Source organism: Stegodyphus dumicola, chromosome 1 (assembly GCF_044657685.1).
Source record: "Stegodyphus dumicola isolate Sdum_Otavi_A_Nest chromosome 1, ASM4465768v1".
NCBI classification, from domain to species: domain Eukaryota; kingdom Metazoa; phylum Arthropoda; class Arachnida; order Araneae; family Eresidae; genus Stegodyphus; species Stegodyphus dumicola.
The window spans coordinates 75,213,656-75,236,301 of NC_140768.1; the positions used below are offsets into that span (position 1 = coordinate 75,213,656).

Below are 22,646 nucleotides of genomic sequence, written 5' to 3' on the forward strand. Positions count from 1 at the left end.
AAAAATGACTCTGTAGAAACAATGACTTTCAAAAGAAAATTTTAAATCCCTTGAAACATTACATAAATTTATTGAAACCCATTCAAACTATGATGAAGAAGGTTTACATCTTGAAACACTATCAGTTTCAATTCAAGAACATCTTTCGGAGCTAATAAATAGTTTTAAAGACTACTTTCTGGATATTCCTTTAAATAATATGTGGATTAAAGATCCTTTTTCTGTCGATACTGAAAAGGAAGAAATGCTTAATCTTAGTGAACAAGAAGTTGATAATTTAATTGAAATTTCATGCGACACCGATTTTAAAAAAATGTTTGAAACTGTACCACTAATTAATTTTTGGTGGCACTGTCAAAAGGAATATCCAAGCATAAATGAAAAAGGAGATACAATTTTTAATGCCTTTTGTCACCACTTACATGTGTGAAACTGCATTCTTAGCCTTGGTGTACTTAAAAAATAAGTATCGAAACAGATTGGATGTCGAACCTAATTTGAGAATAAAATTAACATCATTAAGTCCTAATCTGAAATTATTATGTGATGAAAACAACATCATCCTTCGCACTAAGGTCAAAATATGTAAGACAAAATTTACTTTATTTAACTTTAAGTTTTAAATGAAAATAATGGATTGTCTTTAATTACTTACAATTTTGTTTATAAGGTGTGTCATGAAAAAATTTATCTCATACCAGACCGCAGCCAAAAAAGTTTGGGAAACGCTGCTATATGGACAATACACAATCAGTATTCAACTATTTTCTGATGGAATTATGAAAATAGTTATTTTTATCATGTTCTATCACCCATTAAATTGTGACCATCAACTTCAAAAAAAAAGGGGGGAGGGCAAGAAGGAAAAAGAAAGGAGGAAAAAACAAAAATTATTTAATCAAACACTTATTTCAAAAGTGCAGATAGCATTTTCAGCTTCTTCAACAGATTCAAATAATAACATTTAGCATGACAAAAAAAAAAAAAAAAAAAAAAAAAAAAAAAAATTAAGTTTATGTAACCGAAAACTTAAATCATGTTCTGAGTAAGCACAATAAGAAAAAAATTTAAAAGTAAAAAAAGAAAAAATTAATTAAGATTATTTTTAGAAAAGAGATACCAGATACTGATATACCACAATGATTATATTTAAATATATTTAAATAAGTAAAGTATTTTGAATAATTTGAAATAAGAATTTTATTTTATTTGCTCCAAACTTCTTTTTTTTTTTGTACACACATGTTGTGAGAGTTTTAGTAGCACATCAGAATTAGAAAAACATATGCCTAAATCAATTTCCCCCCCCAAAAAAACCCATAAAAATACAATATTTTCATTTTACTTTTGAATATGCTTTTCATTGTTTTTAAAAAAACCTCAATTTTCATAGTGTATGCCATTGAAAGCTTAGTTATTTAAAATGAACAAGAACTATATTTTAATAGTGCCACTCACACAGTGTAGTGGTTAGGGAAGCCTGACTGTAATTCCAAAGGGACCAGCTTCGAATCCCGGAGAAGGCATGGATGTAAAATTGTCTGTCCCTTCATAGGAAGATAGCAGTGGCATTTTTTTTTTTTTTTTTAAATATTTTAATAGTGGGTAATGTCATCAAAACTTAAGTTATGTTCAGAAATGTACAGAAAGAAAAATTAGAATATTAAAAAAAAGGGACCTATTATTCCAATACAGAAAAGGGTGGGATACCATTTTGAACACATTTTAACTCTACATTCCAGCTTAGATTATTTTTACATTACATTATGTCATCAATTATACCACAATCTAAATAAAATGCAAATCATAAATACTTGGAAAAATACCTTTCTAATTGAACGAGTCCTGTTCCAAATAAAATCATACCAATCTCTTATTGTTACAGCATCTAATTGCATATCCATTAAATTGCAAATTATATAGTCCATTGTAAATTTTAACACAGGTACAGGTCGCAACTCGTGTGGCAGAGGTTCCTGTTGATCAGCAGAAGAACGGCTGTATTCTTTTATCATGTAGCGATGGTCAGCATCTCTTGATGATGTCTGGGTAATACATAAATGAAATGCAAATATGAAAATTATAATGTATAACTTATAATTTTAAAGGTACTTTTTAATTACTTGCACCCCCATAAAAAAGTTGCAGAATCAATGGCAACTCAGGAGAGAATTCACAAACATGTTGCACACTAATTTTCCCCATGCTAGCGAACAAATAAACAACAACCATTTTCAAAATGGTGGTACTCTAAGAATACCATATAGCAGCAATCGATCAAAAAAAATTAAGAAGCATCTATAATTAAAGCTGTACTTTTTTTTTTTTTTTTTTTTGAGATATCCTTCTTTTTTGTACTGTTGTTTTCTTATTGCACACAATGATCTATTTTTTGCTTGAAAAAATTAGAGAAACGCACAAACTTGTCATCTGCACAACTCTATCACTGCACAGCAGACAAAAGAAATGTGGTACATGCAAACGTGGGTTGCCACATATAGTTCAACCATTGCAAACACAAGATTAGTTGGCATTTTACCAAAACAAAATCGTCCAGAAAGAGTATTATTATGTGCTGCAGTGAAAGGGGCACATGCGGGTACTCTCTTTGCCAAAAAGATAGAACTTACACAGAAAAAGCGGGGAATCCCCATGTCATGAGAGGATTTTGTCATCACATGCTTTTTACACTTTTGGTTCACATGAACAGAAATTAAGATTTATATTGATATGAAACCTGGAAAACAAGCATGTTTTTTTTTTTTTCATAATTTATGAATTTTATATGAACAGTGCACATTCCATCACTTACTTTAAAAAATAAGATCATTAAAAAAGTTGGAATTATATTTTTCAACAGAAGTATACTTTTTGTAGTAGAGAAAAAATATGGTTACAAGTTTTTGAGTGGGTTATGTCCAGATCATAGTTGATTTCATCCTCAGGTTTATGGAAGCAGAATTCCATATTGAAGACTGGCTTTCTCATTTGGTATACATGAAAATTTCTGCCAGATCCTGATAAATCTGATTTCAAGTTGAATGTATATTGAAAGGAAAGGAGTCTATGTACTAAGTGAAAGAGTCATTTTGAAATTATAATCAAGAAAAATACCACCTATACCAGTGGGGGTGCAGATAGTCAGAAAGCACCAATTTAAGAAAAAGTTTTAAACTTAAGAATCAGTCTCCTTTTACCTTGGGATCTAATGCCATTTTCATCTCCAATACAGATAAACAGTTTTTGGCTATGCGACTGTAACGCTCTTTCTCTGGACACATATCAGGACAAGAGCCAGTAACCTTCTTCCTCTCAGTCTCTTCTGATTTAATATCTTTTTTAAAGAAAAATAAAATTTTAATGCAAGCCACACTCTTTACTTTGCTTATTTGGTCAAACACAAAAAAATGTTTAACAAATTAAAATATTACATTTAAAAAATAAAATTTATTTCATTTTATTTTTTTGGCTGAACTACATCTGAGAATATAACTAAAAACCAAAAATCAGTAATTGTACTCAAAAATGTATAAATAAATAACAGTACAGGTTGTTATTCCATTGCTAAATAAATATAGCAAAACAACATACATAAAAATTTTGCTATAGGTTTAAAGCTATGAAATATTAACTACTAAATAAAATATTAAATTATGAAAACTTAGAAACAAGGTGTTTAGTTTAAATTTTGTTTGTTCCGTAAACAATGGACAAAAAATATATACAGCGCCTGATGATATACAACTTAAAAATTTGAAATCTCAAAGGAAAGGGAAAAATATGTGAACTTTTATGGTTTTGAATAAATTTTGGCACAAGATAAAAATGTTAAAACAAATGACATAAAATTAGGATTAGTAGATACATAAGTATAAAATAAAAAAAAAAAAAAAAAATTCTTCAATAAAAGCCCCCCCCCCAAAAAAATCACTGTGAATGTTTAATTTTGATCCATCACACAAAATCACAATAATATTAATATTAAATAATAAAGACACTGTACATAGGTATTATGGAAAAATAGCAACACCTAGAGCACTAAATTTTGAACATATGTAGTCTTCCATGTGAATAACATGTGCACTTTAAGGAAAGAATTTTAAATTTATTTATTTATTTCCTATTTTGTACAAATTTAAGGAATTTTTTTAAGAAACTTTCTCATTTATAAGCAACGCATTGCCACTTGGAAGAGGATAGGATATATATGTTTCAGATTTAATCAGAAACTGGTAATTTAAAAGAAATGTGTTGCTACTCAGTAAACTGTACAATATTTGTCTTTCAAATTTAACCACCAAGGCAAAGCATTAGACGTTTGTCTTTCAAACTTAATCAACAAACTTGGATACGTGTTGCACGTGACAAGAAATGTGTTGCCATTGCCCTTATCATCAGTGCACCAGCATGTTACTATTTGGAAAAGTACAAAATATTTCATTTCTTATTTCTTTCTGATCATCCACAACATCCCTGAAAAGTATACACAAGCCATGTGGCAAACCAAGGATGTGTGAATGCACAGCAGATAACAGCCAATTTCTGACTTCAAATTTGATGGTCTTTCCCTCTAAATGTTTATTTTTTGGCATTTGACACTTTTTTTTTTTTTTTTTTTTTTTTTTTTCTTGTAAGGTATCATAACAGTATTGTGGAGTTTGCCACATGATGAAAAAAGGCATTGCATTACATTTCCTAGGAAACATGGCTTTTGTTTAATAATACAAAATGCAAAAATTTACATTCCATGAAATTGTACTTAATACAGTCAAAAGTCGTTAATTTGGACACCCGTAATCCGGAATGATCTATAATCCGGACCTCAAAGCTAAAATCTTTCTGCGCATGCGCATAGGCGTTTTACTCGTGCACGCAAGATATTTACGACTGCGCATATGCATCTGCGCAAGTGCAGAATACGTTTTCGCGTACGCGTTTAATGTATAACGGACGGTATAAGCTAAAATTATCTAATTATCTATTTCAGTTAATGCTGATAATTGCGTTGTTCCTTAATCTTCAAATTGGATCCGGCTTATTATTTTTTGCAGACTGTAAGAGCAATTTTCTAAAAGTAAAGCTAAAAAAGCTTTTCTAAAAGCTTGAACTTTCGATTATGTCAAATAGAATTTCCGATGCTGGAGCTCCCAAAGGATCTAGAAAACGAAAGTATGTTTCGATGTCCATCAAACAAAAAACGAATTGCTACAAAAAATGGATAAAAGCATATCCTTTGTTTATCTAACCGTTCCGAAATCTGTTTATCAATTTCACGTTGCTCTGCGCGGGGGGGGGGGGGGGGCACGTCGCGGCGCACAATGAACTGGAAGTTGATCTGTCAACACTATCGTTATCTTCAGGGCAGATGTTTTTATTTTAGTCGGCTTATAATTCCTTACTAAATGTAGTATTTAATTTCGATGTACTCCGTCTTTGATATGATTTAAATCAAATTCCTCGTCATTATAAATATCACGAATACAAATCACATAGTTTTCTGGTTGCAATTTTGTAATTTCGGCTATGAGTAAGGTATGCTTTACGCATCCGCGCGTTAAAAGAAATGTTTAATAAAGTAAACAAATAAATATTAGGCTTCTTTTTTGGTAAATTTGGATACCCTTTAGATCATAATTGCTCATTATTTTATAAATTACGGTTTCATATTTTTAGTTTTATAATTTCTGCATGCCATCTTACCAGATTTAAACTGATGATCTATAATCCGGAAAAATCGATAATCCGGAATCGCCGAAGTCCCGACGAGTCCGGATTAAAGACTTTTGACTGTAAATGTTAAAAAATTCAACATCAAAATTTGTGCAATTCTCCGATTTTTTTTTCTCTTTCATTAAAGCAAAAACATATTGCTGTGTTCATGCACAGAACAAAGTATGCAGGGCAAAGTTGTGTTAAATGCTGAGCTCATGGAATTTTCAGGTGTTTATTGAAACAAAAACAGACAGCTTAAGTTACATGGAGAGGACAATGGGGGAAAAAAACAGGCTCTCCTTTTTTTTTTTTTTTTTTTTTTTTTGTCATCTGCATTTTGATAACTAGTTGTTTTACAGAATTTTTGGTGTGGCACATTATTTAGAATGAGTGTTTTCTTTCATGACTAAGGCTTGGCAATAAAATAGGATAATCAGAAAGTATCAATTTTTCTTTCAAATTTAATCTCTCTGCTCTCAGTTAACAAGCTAAGCAACTTAGCAATAAATGCAGTCTTTCATCTTTGTTTAATTACTAACCACTAAATTGACTTAATAAATTTCACAAACTGCTGTCACTGAAATTATTATATACAAGGGCTATCCAGGAAGTTACATTTCGCCGCAGCTAGCATCCCCAATTTGGTGTTGGAGTATCTACTGAATCCTTATGCATTCAGCTGTAATTGTTGGCAGTATATGTTGTCTCTGCTTTGTTCACTGTGAATGTTTAAAATGTGTGCGGCAATAGAAAAGTTATGAAGCCAGTTATGAAGTGTGATCAGTAATTAAACTTTTGTTCACAAAAAACTGAGACCAGTTGAAATTTATCGAGAACTTTGTAAGGTGTATAAAAACGAGATAATGAGTGAAGCCAGAGTGAGACAATGGTGCATCATGTTTAAAAATGGCCACACTAACGTTCATGAGGAAGCACAAAGTGGCCGGCCAAGCACTGTTAATGCTGAACTGGTAGAGAAAATTGATAAAGATTCATGAAACCTGCCGCTTCACAATTTTGAAGCTCTCACTAGAGTTTCCTCAAATTTCATAACTTTGTTGTTTGGTGTTGTAATGCAAGATCTAGGCATCACAAGTTTTGTGCCAGATGGATACCGAAACTCTTCTCAGATGACCACAAAAAGCAGTGCATGGCAGCAACCTTGACATTTCTCGAGGCATACCACAAACATGGTGAATCACTTCTTGATTATATCATGACAGGAAAAGAGACTTGGGTAAAGTTCATCACTTGCAATACAAAACAGTGGAGTCACACAAATTCTCCCAGAAAACCAAGGAAATGTTTACAAACTGTCATTAAGAAAATCATGGCAACTGTTTTCTGAGACAGGAGGATGTGTTTTAGGTGGATTACCTCTAACATGGTGAAACAATAAATAGTGAGAGATATTGTGAAACATTAAAGAAATTAAGAACAATACAAAACAATCATCAAGGTAGTTGAGTTCCAAGGTTTCTTTTTTTTTTCATTCGTGACAACGCACGCCCCCCCCCACACACACACAGCCATTCAAACTCGACTGCTCTTCGATGGTTTCAGATGGGAGTTATTTGATCATCCATCATACAGTCCAGACATTGCTCCTAGCGATTTCCACTCGTTTCCATACATGAAGACCTGGCTTGCAACACACGCTTCGATGATAACAAGAAACTGCATGCAGGCGTTCGTGTGTAGTTGAAGTCTCAGGCGACAACAATCTACGACAATGGAATTAAACAAGCTCATGTACCGTTATGATAAGTGTCTATACAGAGATTATGTAGAAAAATATCTGAATAGTGTGCCTTTCAAATTTAAGTAATAAAAAATTTTTACTTTAATTTCTTTTTTTAAATTCTAAAATAAAAGTTACTTTTTGAATAGCCTATGTATTTTATTTTTATAATAAATATTTAAGGTGGTTGGCAGTGAACGTGGCTAGTAATATTACTTTAATATATTAAGTTTTTGCAACTGAACTTCATGCAAATATGATCATATTGACAAGTTACAATAGTTGATATTCTGGATAAATAATCTTGAAATGAATATTCAGTGATTTAAAATGAAGGATATACAACTTAAGCTTTGAGGAATCCTGATTAAGACCTATTGTTATTACTTTATTTTGTAAATTCTAAATATTGTAGTAGATCTAATTGATATATATGCTCAGAAAAATGCTACATACACATTTCGCACTGCCTACAAAAATAATATATCCATATTTTGATTTATTCTTACTTTATAACCAGTTTCTAAGAATTTCTTTAAAATGCCTATCAAATTTGGCCAAAATTTGAATAAAACTTCTTCCCACTTATTTTAATTTATCTAATAAAAACAGAAATTATAGATAATCTGCTCCATTTCAGCTCATATAATATACAGGGTTATCCAAATTAAACTTCCCCAACTCAGAGGCCCTCACCCTAGTGTTGTATGGGTCATAATATGATGAAAATTTAAAAACAGACACTTCAGATCATGCGCTCAAGATTTATTAAACAAAAAAAAAAAAAAAAAAAATTAGTACAAGAAGTTGCCGATAGGTGACGCTGCAGATTAACAAGACATTCTACAAATGTTCTATATGTGTGCTGTGGTTCTCCACAACACTTTCCATTCGCAAAGCAGTGTGTTCCACAGCGGAACGCATTAAGTCCACATTAACCCTGTTGGAGTCACCTCTTCAAAAAAATAAGGTCCAATGACGAAGGTTGCAGTGAAACTGCACCATACAGTAATCTTTGGGGGGTTCAAGGACACTTGATGGATTGCGCGCGGGTTTTCACTTGCCCAAATGCGGCAGTTGTGCGTATTCACTTGACCATTCAGGTGAAAATGGGCCTCATCCGTCCAAAGGATGTTCCACAGCCAAGCAGCATCGACTTCCATTCTGGCAAGGAACTGCAACACAAATGTTTCCCGAACTACAGGATCCCCATCGGACAGCTGATGACAACTATGGATTTTGTAAGAAAATAACCGAGGATTCGATGCATCACATGCCAGACGGTCGTATAGGGCATATCAACAGCACCAGAAACAGTTGGCACACTGACAACACCATGTGGCGATTGGCTAGTGGGGTCCACGACCGCCAAAGCAACGTCTTCTACACGTGCAGATTCCACAACCTGTCGTCCTCTACCTGGTAAAATTCCCAGCTGTCCCGTTCTTTCGAACTTCTTCATCATGTCTCGTAGAGCGTGTGGTGTCATTAGTCCTTGGCGCAAGATCTTCAGCCGACGGAATGCTCCTATCGCAACACAGGAGTCACTCACTCGTCATTCTGGTAGAAAAGTTTCACTAACAGAGCTTTGTCTTTCAAAGTCGTCATTGTGCATCAGGGAGCAGGAAACAACTGCTTGTGCAAGGCCTGTCTTCCACTTTTGTAGGGCTCGTCTTTTGGATACGTTGCACAGAAACTTTATTTCTGCAAATCACGTTGCTGCAATATGCACATTACTAGTGTTACAGCGCCACCTATCACCAACTTCTTGTACTAATTTTTTTGTGTAATAAATCTCGAGCCCATGATCTGAAGTGTCTGTTTTCAAAATTTTATCACATTATGACCCATACAACACTCTGCACAGGCCTTTGAGTTGGGGAAGTTTAATTTGGATAACCCTGTGTTTTTACAAGATTAAGAAACTTGTAAATTAATAGTATGAATATTAAAGAAGGAAAAACTGTAACATCAGGAAAAGATCAAATTACCCATTTTAAAAATATTATTCTTACTTAAACGGATAAAATTGTCTCTTGCATTAAGAACTTTAAGTCGTTCCTGAGCTGTGAAAGCTGGTTCCTCCATAATTTTTAAATGCTGATCTGAAATTAGAAAAAGACTGTACTCATAGAATGATTTTAAAACAAAAAAAAAAAAAATTACAAATATTAAACTTATTATTACACAAAAAATATGTGTAGACATGCTGTTTTAGAATTACAAAGAATGTACCTTCAAAAAACATTATGTACAGGGTTCGTACACATTTCCTTACATGAAAATTAAAGACTTTTAAGGACCATCAAAGAAAAAATTAAGGACCTATCAGCAAACAAACAAACAAACAAAAAAATAGAATAAAGCAATTATCCATTTAAGAAACTAACAGAAGTGTGTATTATGCTCTATTATTAAATTCAATTTAATACTTAACATAAAACAATTTTGAAAATTAAACTAACTCCCTACAAGTTATGAAGTAGATAACATTAAATTAAGAACATAATTTCTTGAAAAACATGTATAAGTGTATTTTACACTAATAACAGCCACAGATATTTTAGAGATTTACATGATTATTATTTAACTTATTTGATATTTATTTAATCACAGTCAACTACTATTATAATTGCAATGTAAGAATATTTTGCAGATTAAAATAACAGATTTGTAAACATACAATTTAGTTCTTTGGTTTTTTAAAAGATACTAGAATAATAAACTATACAATAAAAGATACAAAACATTTATGCTTTTTTTAAATCTGAAATTTTTTCAGATATTTTAACATCTAATTTATTTATGTCTATTTCCTTTTCTTTAACTATTCTTCTAGGTTCATTTGCTTTGATAAACAAATCAATGTTCCTGCTGGTCTCAGCTTCATCTGCTAAAAGCATCTATCTTTAATTAATATCTTTAATGTCCCTTTGAAGAAATTTTTTCTTCTGCTTCATATAATCAATTCTGTCCAATGTGACAAGAATTATTTTCACTATTTTGTGAAAATCATGAAAATAAGAAGTGAGAAATGTGTCAAGAGAAAGATTTTGAGGATCAAAAGTAGAAAATTCATGTAAATTTGTCTTAACTACGAGGCGTATTCGGAAACTAAGTACCGTTTTGAAAAAAAAAAAATAGTAAAACAATTTTTTCAAATCCAATTTTATTTTTACATGAAAATACATGTCTTAAACTATTTTTCAACGTACTTTCCGCCAATGATCAAACACTTGTCATAGCGGGTGACCAGTTTTTGTATACCATCGTGAAAGAAACTTCCCGCCAGTTTCGATAACCACGACTCCACAGCATTTTTCGTGTCATCGTCAGATCCAAAGTGCTTGCCACCAAGCTCGCGCTTCATGTGCAGGAACAAGTGATAGTCGGACGGCGCCAAGTCCGGGCTGTATGGCGGGAGATCGAACTGCTCTCAATGAAACTGTCGAATTAACGATTGAGTGACACCAGCAGTATGTTGCCTAGCATTGTCATAGAGCAACACAATTCCTTTACTGAGCATTCCTCTTCGTTTGTTTTGAATGGCACGCCTTAGTTTTGTTAAAGTCTCACAATATCGTGCCGCATTAATGGTTTCACCTCTGGGAAGAAATTCAGTAAGCAAAACACCTTTCCTATCCCAGAAGGCAGTGCACATGATTTTTTGTGATGACATTGTCACTTTGAACTTTTGTTTTTTCGGAGAATGAGTGTGTCTCCACTCCATCGATTGTAGTTTCGATTCTGGTGTGAAATAACACACCCAAGTTTCATCACCTGTCACAATTTGGTTTAAAAAGTTTTCTCCCTCATCACTGACCGCGTGAGAAATGTCAGGGCACTACCAAGTCACTTTGTTTTGTGAACATCAGTGAGCATTTGTGGAACCCATCGGGAACACAGTTTGTGATAATTCAAGCAGTCAGACACAATTTCGAACAAAACAGTACATGAAATTTGTGGAAATGCCTCTGAAAGAGTTGTCATTGTGAAGCGTCTGTTCTCATGAATTGCTTCATCAACTTTCCTTACCAAATCATCGGTGACAACAGAAGGCCGACCAGAAGGCCGTGGACATTTGTTCGACCTGCATTAAACATTCTTACCCACTTTCTCACCATTCCATCACTTATCGCGTATTCACCGTAAACTTCTGTCACTTGACGATAAATTTCGGCCGGTTTAACATTCCTCGCGTTCAAAAATTTAATCATGGCATGAATCTCACAGTCAACAGAAGAACTAATTGTCTTAAACATTTTGAATGTGCACAGCAAACTGAAAACACAACATAGAGCAACCAAAATGGCGACAATTGAAAGTCAGTGAACAAGAAAAACTAGTGCGCATACGCGGGATGCCTACCACAGCGCTGCGACGGCGCTAGAATGAAACGGTACCTACTTTCCAAACAAGCTACGTACTTTGTCTAGAATCTCTCCAAACTGCAGCAGAATTTCATCACAAGTATCTTGTAAAACATGTTTATTCCGCGTAAATACCATTAGAACTATTTTCATTTTGTTCTGGGCTTTTTCTGGACTTTTAGCCATCGAATAAGAGAATAATTTATTGGACATTTAGCAATGGTACAAGTGTTGTACCATTGTTAAGACACATTGTTGACCTTCTTGTTTCAATGCAAAACTTGCAGCTTGTGAAATGTCCTTCTTACGGTATTTATCATTCATTAACTGCTCAGCAACAAATCCCAAATAAACTTTACTTTTATGTTTATATAATAATTTGGATCATTAAAATTAAATTTATAAAGATTTTCTGCTTTAGTTATTTTTGAATATTCTAGTTTCAAAATTTTAAAGTGCTAAAAGCAATCATTTACAAGTTTTAAGATATCTTCAGCAAAAAAGGGAATAAGTGGTTTATCGCTTTGATAATATTCAAGGAAAGGCAATAATATTTTCGACAGAGAGAGAAAAAAATGTAATTTTATAAGAAATGTTTAATCCTTAGTTGCCTCCAAAATATTTGAGAAGGATTTCAATGAATTTTTTTAAAACTGCCCCACTTCAACTTTTTTAATGTATAGTAGCAAGTCATTCCATATTTCAATGGCTCTTTCAACTGCTGGGACATTTTGCAACCATCGGTAAAAGCAGAACTTCACAGCAGAAAATTTTAATTAAAACATTATTTCTTTATCTACCAGATGATGGCGCAAAGATAAAAATTCTGCAATAATTGGTTTCATTGTTAAACAAAAATGTATGAATTTTTCTTACGCTCCCAGAACCCTTACTTTTTGGCTCCCAGAACCCTTAGGCCTACTCTATGTCTTTACAAGTTCATATTATTTAGTAGTGATAATGAGAAGTAAAGGGGATATTTTAACACTTAAAAAATGTACTATATCGATAAAAAATTGCGACATCGGGAAATATTCTAGGCAAGCATTTCTGCAGAGATTCCGTTACATCGCTAAAATTCCCATAAGAATGCTATACTGGCAATATCATGAACACGTTTTCTCCGTGTAGCAACCATTCCGCTTATCGGTCATTTTCTTTTAATTTATTAATCTTCCGTTTCTTTTATTTTTTCCTTATCATTTCAACACTGACATTTTATTCAGGATTTAGCTTTTATTTTAATTTCTAGTTATAAATAGGTGAAATTAGCTTAATAACAAAAGATAATTTCAATCATTATCACAATGAAATTTTTATATAGACCAACTATTTGGATAACTGATACGATATTAAAATTCAATAACATTCTTCTGAAAGCAGTATTCCTTTTATAAAAATACTTAATAAAATTCTAGTATACGGTGCAGCCTTGGCGAAATTTTGAAAATTATCGCCAACACCAAAATGACCCGTTTAACTACTACTCATCGTATATGTCCCATTTACTGCTCATCATAAAGTCGCATAAATCCCTTATGCAGCGGAAACCTTGTACATAGGATTAAACCAAATACTTAATTGTCTATTGAAGCTTCAAAACGTATTTCCGAACTTCCCTTTTTTCCATCTAGCGTTACCGAATTTGCCCTTGGCGACCTAAAATCGAAATGGAGCCAACAGATTTCCTGCGAAATTTGATAACAGACCCTCTGAGAAATAAACTCACAATCCCGATATCCCATACATATATGTGCAAAAGAGAATAAATTTCGTAGAAGGTGATCAAAAATTAATTTATGGCTTAATTCAAACAAACACAGAAATTGAGGTAAACAAAACCGTGTAAAAACAAATTGAAATTATAAAACGAAACTTAGCTTTTATGTGAATTTTCAGCGCTGACTCTCCCACTCTAGAAATTTCAATTTGTTTCCGACAAAGACCACATTTAGCTTTATAAGGATTGTCATCCATCAATATCCAGTCTTTGTAGTCAGCTTGATGAAGCAACAGGTTATTGAAAATGCACTTTCCAGGCATCTCGCTCCTATTGACGTCAGAGCGGTTGTGGCCTTCAGGTTGGGATTGTTCCAATTTTGGCAAATATTTTCAGAATCCTTCGCCTTTTTTTTCCTCGACTACCTTCATCATCACTTTCACCTCTTAAAGAACTTCCGGCTTCACGCTTTCATCACAATCTGCCTAAATTTATGGATAACACCTGTTTCGAAAGATTGGGTGAATAGCCAATCAGACACCCGATACTTTCGTCCTAGGGTAGTTAATTATTTTTTTATCGTTCGCAACGCAAATCCGCCAACAGATTGGTTAAGAGCCGTGTAATTTTAATTTCATATTCATGAGAAATCGCAATTCACACTTAGAATGGCAATCATTAGAAATGATAAGAAATGTCAAATGAGCAAAATTAAGGACCGTTTATTTATTTTGACCAAAATTAAGGACTTTTAAGGACCAAAAATCATTTTTGAAAAATTTAAGGACTTTTAAGGACCGTATGAACCCTGATGTAAATTTAGTTTAAAAACTGAAGCTATAATTTCAAGTCAGTTAATCGACAGAGATAACATTTTAAATTTGTAGTGGCCCAGTTATTGCATGAGAAATAATTATTTTTTATTTCGTATATTTGTTCATGTGTTTAATTATTTTATAAAATTAACTTTAATATTTTGTTAATATTCATATTTATATTTCTTTTATGCTGAATGCCAATAAGTAGTTCATATTTATATTTAAATTTCTTTATGCTGAATGGCAACTAGTTCTAGTTCTGATTCATGATTGCTAGGTTTTGGTTTCAAAACGTTGCTCGTAGCGTCGCATTTCGATAGCCGGAAAATAAAATGCAATAACTTAGCTATTTGTTTATAATTCATGCTGTTACTACTCATAAATTAATTTTAAACATTAGTAGCCAAGGCTACATCGTGGTGACCCTGATTAATTTTCGAAATGTCAACAAATGACTCTTCTGAAACTGCTATGAAAGATACGATGCAGTCACCGGAGCTTCATAAGGTGAGTGTAAAAATACCTCCTTTTTGGATTGATAAACCGGAAATATGGATTTTTCAAGTTGAAGCTCAGTTTAAAATTAGTAATATCGTTTCAGAAGAAACGAAATTTAATTATTTAGTTTCACAGCTTGAACCTAAGTTCGTCGAAAATATTTGGGACATTGTAACGAACGATAGTGCCACAAAATATTCGGATGCTAAAATTAGGTTATTACATTTATTCAAAGAAAGTGAAAATGTACGGATTAAACGTTTGATTACTGGTATCGAACTTGGAGACATGAAACCAAGCCAACTTTTGCAGAAGTTGAGATCAGTTGCTACTACAGATGTGTCTGAAAATCTAATCAAAACTTTATGGCTGGAGAAGCTACCTGACTCCATAAAAAATATATTATTAGTTAGTGATGAAGATGTAACCAAGTTAGCGTCTATGGCAGATAAAATTAGTGATATGAATCGGAAACCAGAAGTATTTAGTGCTAATGCTCCTTCCGTTCCCGCAAATGATTTGTTGCAAAGAATTACCTTTCTTGAACAAAAAATTGATCAAATAACCATTCGCTCAAGACGCAGGGACTCGGATTTACGTAATTCACGTTCACGATCTCGAAGCCGATCTCGTAAACGATATGACCCTACTGGCAAATTTTGTTTTTATCACTTTCGTTTTGGAGCAAAATGCATTCCAGAGAAATGCAAGCCTCCGTGTGCTTGGGTAAAAAACGATTTCAAAAACCAGGAAAACTCGAATCTGCAGTAGGTTCAGCGGCAAACGCTGCTGCAGAAAATATGAAGGATTGTCGCAAATTTCGTTTATTCGTTCGTGACCGAAGATCAAATTTGCACTTTCTTATTGATAGCGGAGCTGACGTAAGCATAATTCCTGCTACTTCACAGAATAAATGTAAAACTGAATATAAACTGTATGCAGCTAATGGCACACATATTTCCACTTATGGCATAAAAACGCTAACTCTTGATTTGGGATTACGTCGTGATTTTCAGTTTCCATTCATAATTGCTGATGTCACAAAAGGTATTTTAGGAGCTGACTTTCTTCACAAATATAAATTGCTTATCGATATAAATAAGAAAAAATTAATTGATGGCGTAACACAGCTTTGTGTCCAGTGTGATGTCGCTGCTATTTCCAGTGATTACTCAGTAACCACATTAAATAAATCCATAAAAATTTTCGATTTACTGTCGAAATATCCCGAAATTTCTAAACCTAACCTTTTTCCTACACAAATTAAACATGGTGCTACACATTTTATTACGACTGATGGTCAACCCGTTTATTCAAAGGCACGACAGCTCGATCCAAAACGCTTAGCTATAGCTAAAGAGGAATTTAAATTTATGCTTGACAATGGAATAATTCGTCCATCAAACTCCCAGTGGTCAAGCCCCTTGCACCTTGTTACGAAAAAGGATGGTTCATATCGTCCTTGCGGAGACTACTGACGATTGAATGCGCAGACGATACCTGATCGATACCCAATTCCTCGCATTGAAGATTTTCATCATATTTTAAGAGTTACAAATATTTTTTCTAAAATTGATTTATTCAAAGCTTATTTTCAAATTCCCATTGCAGAAGAAGACAAATGTAAAACGGCTATCATCACTCCTTTCGGTTTATACGAATTTAATGTAATGAGTTTCGGTTTAAAAAATGCTCCTGCAACGTTCGAAAGATTTATTCACTTTAGAGGATTAGAATTCGTTTTTCCCTATTTAGACGATATACTCATTGCATCCAGTACCCATGAAGAACACGAAAATCACCTTAAATTAGTTTTCGAAAGATTACATACATTTGGGTTAAGAATTAATGTTTCAAAATCTGTCTTTGCTGTTCCCCAAATCGAGTTTCTAGGCTACCTAATTACACCTAAGGGTTCCCGTCCTTTGCCAGAAAGAGTTCAAGCTATTACTAACTACAAACGACCAGAAACAATTCATGAACTTAGAACCTTTCTTGGAATACTTAACTTTTATCTTCGTTATATAAAGGATGCAGCGAAGAATCAAGCATTGTTACATGCGTATCTCAAGGGAGCTAAAAAGAGGGACAAACGTAAAATCGAATGGACTGAAGAAGCTGAAAAACAGTTTGAAACGTGCAAGAATGACCTGGTGAACACAGCACTGTTGTCTTTTTTCCAATTCTGAACTACCTCTGGCTTTATTTACAGATGCTTCAGATACTGCGATTGGCTCAGTGTTGCAACAATATGAAAACTCCTCGTGGAAGCCAATAGCATTTTTTTCTAAAAAATTAAGTGATACTCAGCAAAAATATAGCACCTATGATAGAGAACTATTAAGCATATATCTTTCAGTTAGACACTTTAAGCATTATCTAGAAGGAAGAGTATTTACAATTTATGCAGATCACAAGCCCTTAATATTCGCCTTTCGTCAAAAACTTGACAAAGCAGCACCTAGACAGGCTCGCCAACTTCAATACATCTCCCAGTTTTCGACTGATATCAAATATGTAAAAGGTGAGAATAATATTGTGGCGGATACATTATCTAGAGTTAATGAAATTTCATCGATAGATTATGATAAAATAGCTGATGAACAAACTCAAGATGAAGAACTGAAGAGTTTGCCAAGTAAGGAGCCAAGAAGAGGAACGCCAAGTAAACTCATTAGTGATCGTGGATCCCAATTTAAAAGTGATACATTACGAGCTTTGTCCAAAATCTGTGGCATCAATTTACAACACACTACTGCCTACCACCCCTTGTGTAATGGCAAAGTTGAGCGCCTTCATCGAACATTAAAAACAGCATTAAAAGCCCACAACAACATATCTTGGACGGACACGTTACCAACAGTACTTTTGGGTTTGCGTACTGCTATTCAAGAAGATACCAATCATTCTATTGCACAAGTAGTTTATGGCCAGAGTCTCAGACTTCCTGGAGAGTTTTTCAGCGAACCAAGTATCCAGACAGCATCGGAGACTTTTGCTAATAAACTCCAGAAACAGATGGAAGTTGTTGGACCGAGACTAATTCGTAAAAATTCATCTGAACAGATATTTGTACATAAAGACTTAAAAACTTGTTCTCATGTGTTTCAGCGAATAGATCGGGTAAAAAAACCTTTGGAACCTCCTTATGAAGGACCATTTCCTGTTATTGATCGCAAGGACAAATATTTTACTATTAGCATAAAAGGAAAACATGTTAATGTATCCCTGGATCGCTTGAAACCAGCATATATTTTAGCTGAGGAAAATTCTCAGTTGATACAACCTGACTACCCTAATTTGCAGAGACCGGACTCAAATTCGGATGTGAATCAAAAACATTCTAGCACAGGCAGAACTATACGTTTACCTGTTAGATTCAAGGACTGACTAAATTATTTTGATAGTGGTTAACACTGCAATACTAGTTACTACCTATTTCTCCATCTTCGTAACGTAACTTAGTTACTGGTAGGGGAGTAGTGTAGTGGCCCAGTTATTGCATGAGAAATAATTATTTTTTATTTCGTATATTTGTTCATGTGTTTAATTATTTTATAAAATTAACTTTAATATTTTGTTAATATTCATATTTATATTTCTTTTATGCTGAATGCCAATAAGTAGTTCATATTTATATTTAAATTTCTTTATGCTGAATGGCAACTAGTTCTAGTTCTGATTCATGATTGCTAGGTTTTGGTTTCAAAACGTTGCTCGTAGCATCGCATTTCGATAGCCGGAAAATAAAATGCAATAACTTAGCTATTTGTTTATAATTCATGCTGTTACTAGTCATAAATTAATTTTAAACATTAGTAGCCAAGGCTACAAATTTAATTCTCAGAGGTACATAAACTTTTTGGCTCCCAGAACCCTTAGGCCTACTCTATGTCTTTACAAGTTCATATTATTTAGTAGTGATAATGAGAAGTAAAGGGGATAAATACTAAATATGAAAGCAGATTTAACAACAGCATTGTATCATTGCAATGCAATTATTTTAAAAGCTTCAAAATTTAAGATATATTTTTTTATTCTCAAGTACCAATCAATCAAGACCAATGGTCAGTAGCATAGCTAGAGGGGGCAAAGGGGGAGGGACATCTACCAATAGATGCACCATCTAGGAAGCACCAAATTGCCATTACAAAACTTTAGAATTAAAGGTTTTCCATTCTTAGCAAACCGGGGGGGGGGGAGCAAAATCTTCAGTTGTCCCTGGGTGCTGAAAATCCTAGCTATGACTCTTCACATGGTTTTATCAAAAGTTTGTCAAGCACAAAAGTTATTTCAAAATTTTGTAAATCAAACCATTTGCATTACAACATATTATTGGTGAGAGCAGTTAAATAAATCAAACCATTTGCATTACAACAGACTATTGGTGAAAGCAGCAATAAAAAAAGACCAATAGAGTAATCTTCAGTTTAATTATTATATCCAATTAAATTAAAGCAAATATTCTTTCATTATTTGCTATTTAAAATTTATATTATTCCTTACAGAGAATAATTTCAATTTAATTTTACTAACTAGAGGGCACTGTACACAACATTAGGCCTAAATTATAACACATAAATGTTTACTGACACACACTGCAATTTTTGGCCTACTTATTTTAAGTTCCACTTATTTTTGGCCTACTTATTTTAAGTTCCACTTATTTTAAGTTCTACTGACGATAACTGCACATGAAAGCTGCCTCTGCATTTAAGGAACTTTAATTTTTTTGTTTAGTACGTGCAAAAGTGTTAAATCCCACTTCACAAAGCTATGTAGTTAAGACAGGCAGCAACAATAATTTTGCCTTCTCATTAGATATTTAATTCATCGTGTACATGCTGCCAAACTTTCAGTAGATTTTGGTCTTGAAACATGATTTTTAGTTAGCTGTAAGATGTCAAATCTGTAAAAATCCTACATCTGCTGAATTTAAGCTATGTGATTTTATATTCACACTGAATTCATTCAGAACCCATTTAAAACCATGAGGTACCTTCTCTTAAGTTGTTGGAAAACAATATTCAAGCAAGCCTTTGAAATCTTCAAGACGCTCGTGAATATATTTCTATATTTTTTCTTAAATTTGGGTGTTATTTTCATTCAAGAAATTTTTTGTAAGAGCGAGGCAATCAATACCTTCCTTTTCCATGCATTTTTAAGCAATACATGAGTAATCTTTTAAAAGAAGATGCTCAGATGTTTGCATCAAAAACTGTGCCATTTTCCTTTGCAATGATAGATTAATTTCATTCAACTTGCTAAAAATTCATCTAGCATGCCAGTTTGCATACGAGGGCTTCATCATTTAACAACTGTCAATAGTATTATGGTCCATTGAAGATGTTGCTCCCTCTGCATGCAGTTCAATCAAATGTGTTAACGACAAACCACCTTATGTCAGCATGCAGCAGGAGAGACTAATAAGGAGTTCCCAATCTTCAGGCATTAGTTTGAAGAGAGGTGAGGATTTTATATAGTTTATTATTTTTATAGCACCATTTAACCCTCTCAGCGTTACGGCCGGAAAATTCCGTACAGAAGGTTGCCTTCCACATTCATTATACATGAAAATTTCTGCTAGCTTTTAATGTATCTGATTTCAGTTTGGATGTATATTGGAAGAAAAGGAATCAAGGTACAAAATGAAAGAGTCATTTTTTTAATTAAAATCAAGAAAATATCACTTATTCATGACATTTTGAGGAACTTTGAAATTTCAGGGCTAAACCCGTAACGCTAAGAGGGTTAAAACTATTATAAGCTCAGACAGCACTTTCCTTGAGACTTGGTGCATGCCTATTAATTATATATAAAGTATAAAAACCCACATGTACTTGAACATATCACTCGCAGACAAGCCTTCAATCATAAAACAACATGAAATATTTTAGGGGGACAGGGAAAATTCAACTATGGAAAACATTTTTCTGTTAGCTACTTTGTACCCCTTTCTACAGTAGCTACTACTATCCATGGCATTTAAGTTTTATACATTTTTATTAAAATTCGTCACATGAATAAAATTGTTCCTGTATGCAGGTCCATCTAATTTGATTAATTTTCTAAATTAATATTGAGGTTATGATTAATGATTCAAGAGCTATTTAGTTAAGCAGTCTTTCTAGAACCCCCTACATATTTTAAAACTTAAAATTTTTAACAACATTTCACAGTCCCAAAATACATAAAAATAATGTACAACTCTAGTTTCAGATAAAGAAAAATTCTAGTTTCTGATTCTAAAGGAAGGAGTTGCTTATAAACCTAGTAACAGTATTTATTAACAACATTATCATGCACAATATTATCATGGATAATTAAAAACAATTTTTAATATATGCTAATATAAGTACCTTCTGCAACATTTTCTCCACTTTCAGCAGATGATTTCTGCTTATCTGATTCAAGATTAGACATTTTAGAAGAGGTCTCAGATTTAGAACTATGTTTACACATAGCATGTTTTGCACTATGCAAAAATAATTCAAACTTTTTATCCAATTCTTTCTCACGCTGTTTTTTCTCAGCTGCTTTCAATCTACCTAAAATAAGGCAAAAAGACTACAAAATTTATAATGGTTAGAGAAATTTAAATACGTTATATCTCCTTTAAAAAAAATCTTTCATAAAAATGTCAATGAAAACTTAAACATCAATAAAAATTCAAAATAACACTTACTTTTACTCATACTTTTGCTACTCTTTTCTTTGATTGATGACTTTGATTTAGATTCCTTTTTTGCAGAGAATTCCTTAGAAGCTAGATATAAAAATACACTTAGGACTATCTTTGATTAAAAATTTATTATCACTTAAAAAAATTAAATAGTACTTTATAAACAGATATTTATGAGTAATTGCATCAAACACTCCTAAAAGTAATGATTTTATAATAGAAAACTACTTTTTTCCTTTTTATAACTCCCCCACCCCACCCCCACAATTTTTATTTTTTAACTACTTGCCCTAAATGTTGATCTAACTAGGTACATACGTTATTACCAGTGAAAACAGCAAGAGAATATTAACACCTTGAAAACAACAATTGTTTATTGCTTGAGAATTGCTCAATTTCCAGTTTTCAGGTAGTATAAATATGAAATAAACAGTATAAATGCAAAAAGATCCAACTTCAGTTAGGATTTTGACAACAAAATACAAATCTCTGGTAATATTTACATGTACATTAAAAAAATGTTATGTTATGTATTTAATTATGGCAAAGCACACTAGGGCTATCTGCCTAAGGGGAGGGATGCCTTCGTGGAGGACTTTTTAAGGGAAACTGGCTCGTATACACGTTACACATGGGGAAAACCAGGAAACACCCATGCAGCCAGCCCATTCATGGGATTCGAACCTCGGACCGAACTACCAGTGTTCAGCGACTTTACCGCTCGGCCGCTGGTGGGCCCATTAAAAAAATGCATTAACCACTTGCGCTACGACTAAACTTCACAATTGTGGTGCCGTGCACTACAATATAACAAGCAATAAAGTGTCTCATTTACGCCGCTCCGCAATTGCAATCCAGAGCTGTAACTTGTAAAATAACCAATCTCGTTGTTAGGCAACGTGTGCACCATGTTATTTTCATTTTTACGATAAATGCCTATCGACGTAGTGTTCACATCGCTCGCGGTTTGAGACAAAAGCATCTCGACGTGCGCGGCACGGCTTTTTAGCGCAAGTGGTTAAATCCAATACTTAATAAATTTTTATTTTACTGATACTTGGTTACTTAATTATTTCTCTCATGTATTTTTTCCTCTTGCATTTTT

At 33.3% G+C, this 22,646-nt stretch overlaps 1 protein-coding gene across 2 annotated transcripts in view; it reads right to left on the reverse strand.

Annotated features, from left to right (window-relative positions):
• Positions 1-22,646, reverse strand: part of xmas (RRM_XMAS2 and SAC3_GANP domain-containing protein xmas) — a 163,455-nt gene that overhangs the window by 129,158 nt on the left and 11,651 nt on the right. For both annotated transcript variants that reach the window (XM_085816331.1, XM_085816332.1), the window contains exons 3-7: positions 21,545-21,625; positions 21,219-21,407; positions 9,469-9,558; positions 3,198-3,334; positions 1,827-2,045 (exon numbers count right to left, since the gene is read on the reverse strand). In XM_085816331.1, the coding sequence (XP_085672457.1) occupies positions 1,827-2,045; positions 3,198-3,334; positions 9,469-9,558; positions 21,219-21,407; positions 21,545-21,625 (716 nt within the window). The remainder of the gene's footprint in view (positions 1-1,826; positions 2,046-3,197; positions 3,335-9,468; positions 9,559-21,218; positions 21,408-21,544; positions 21,626-22,646) is intronic.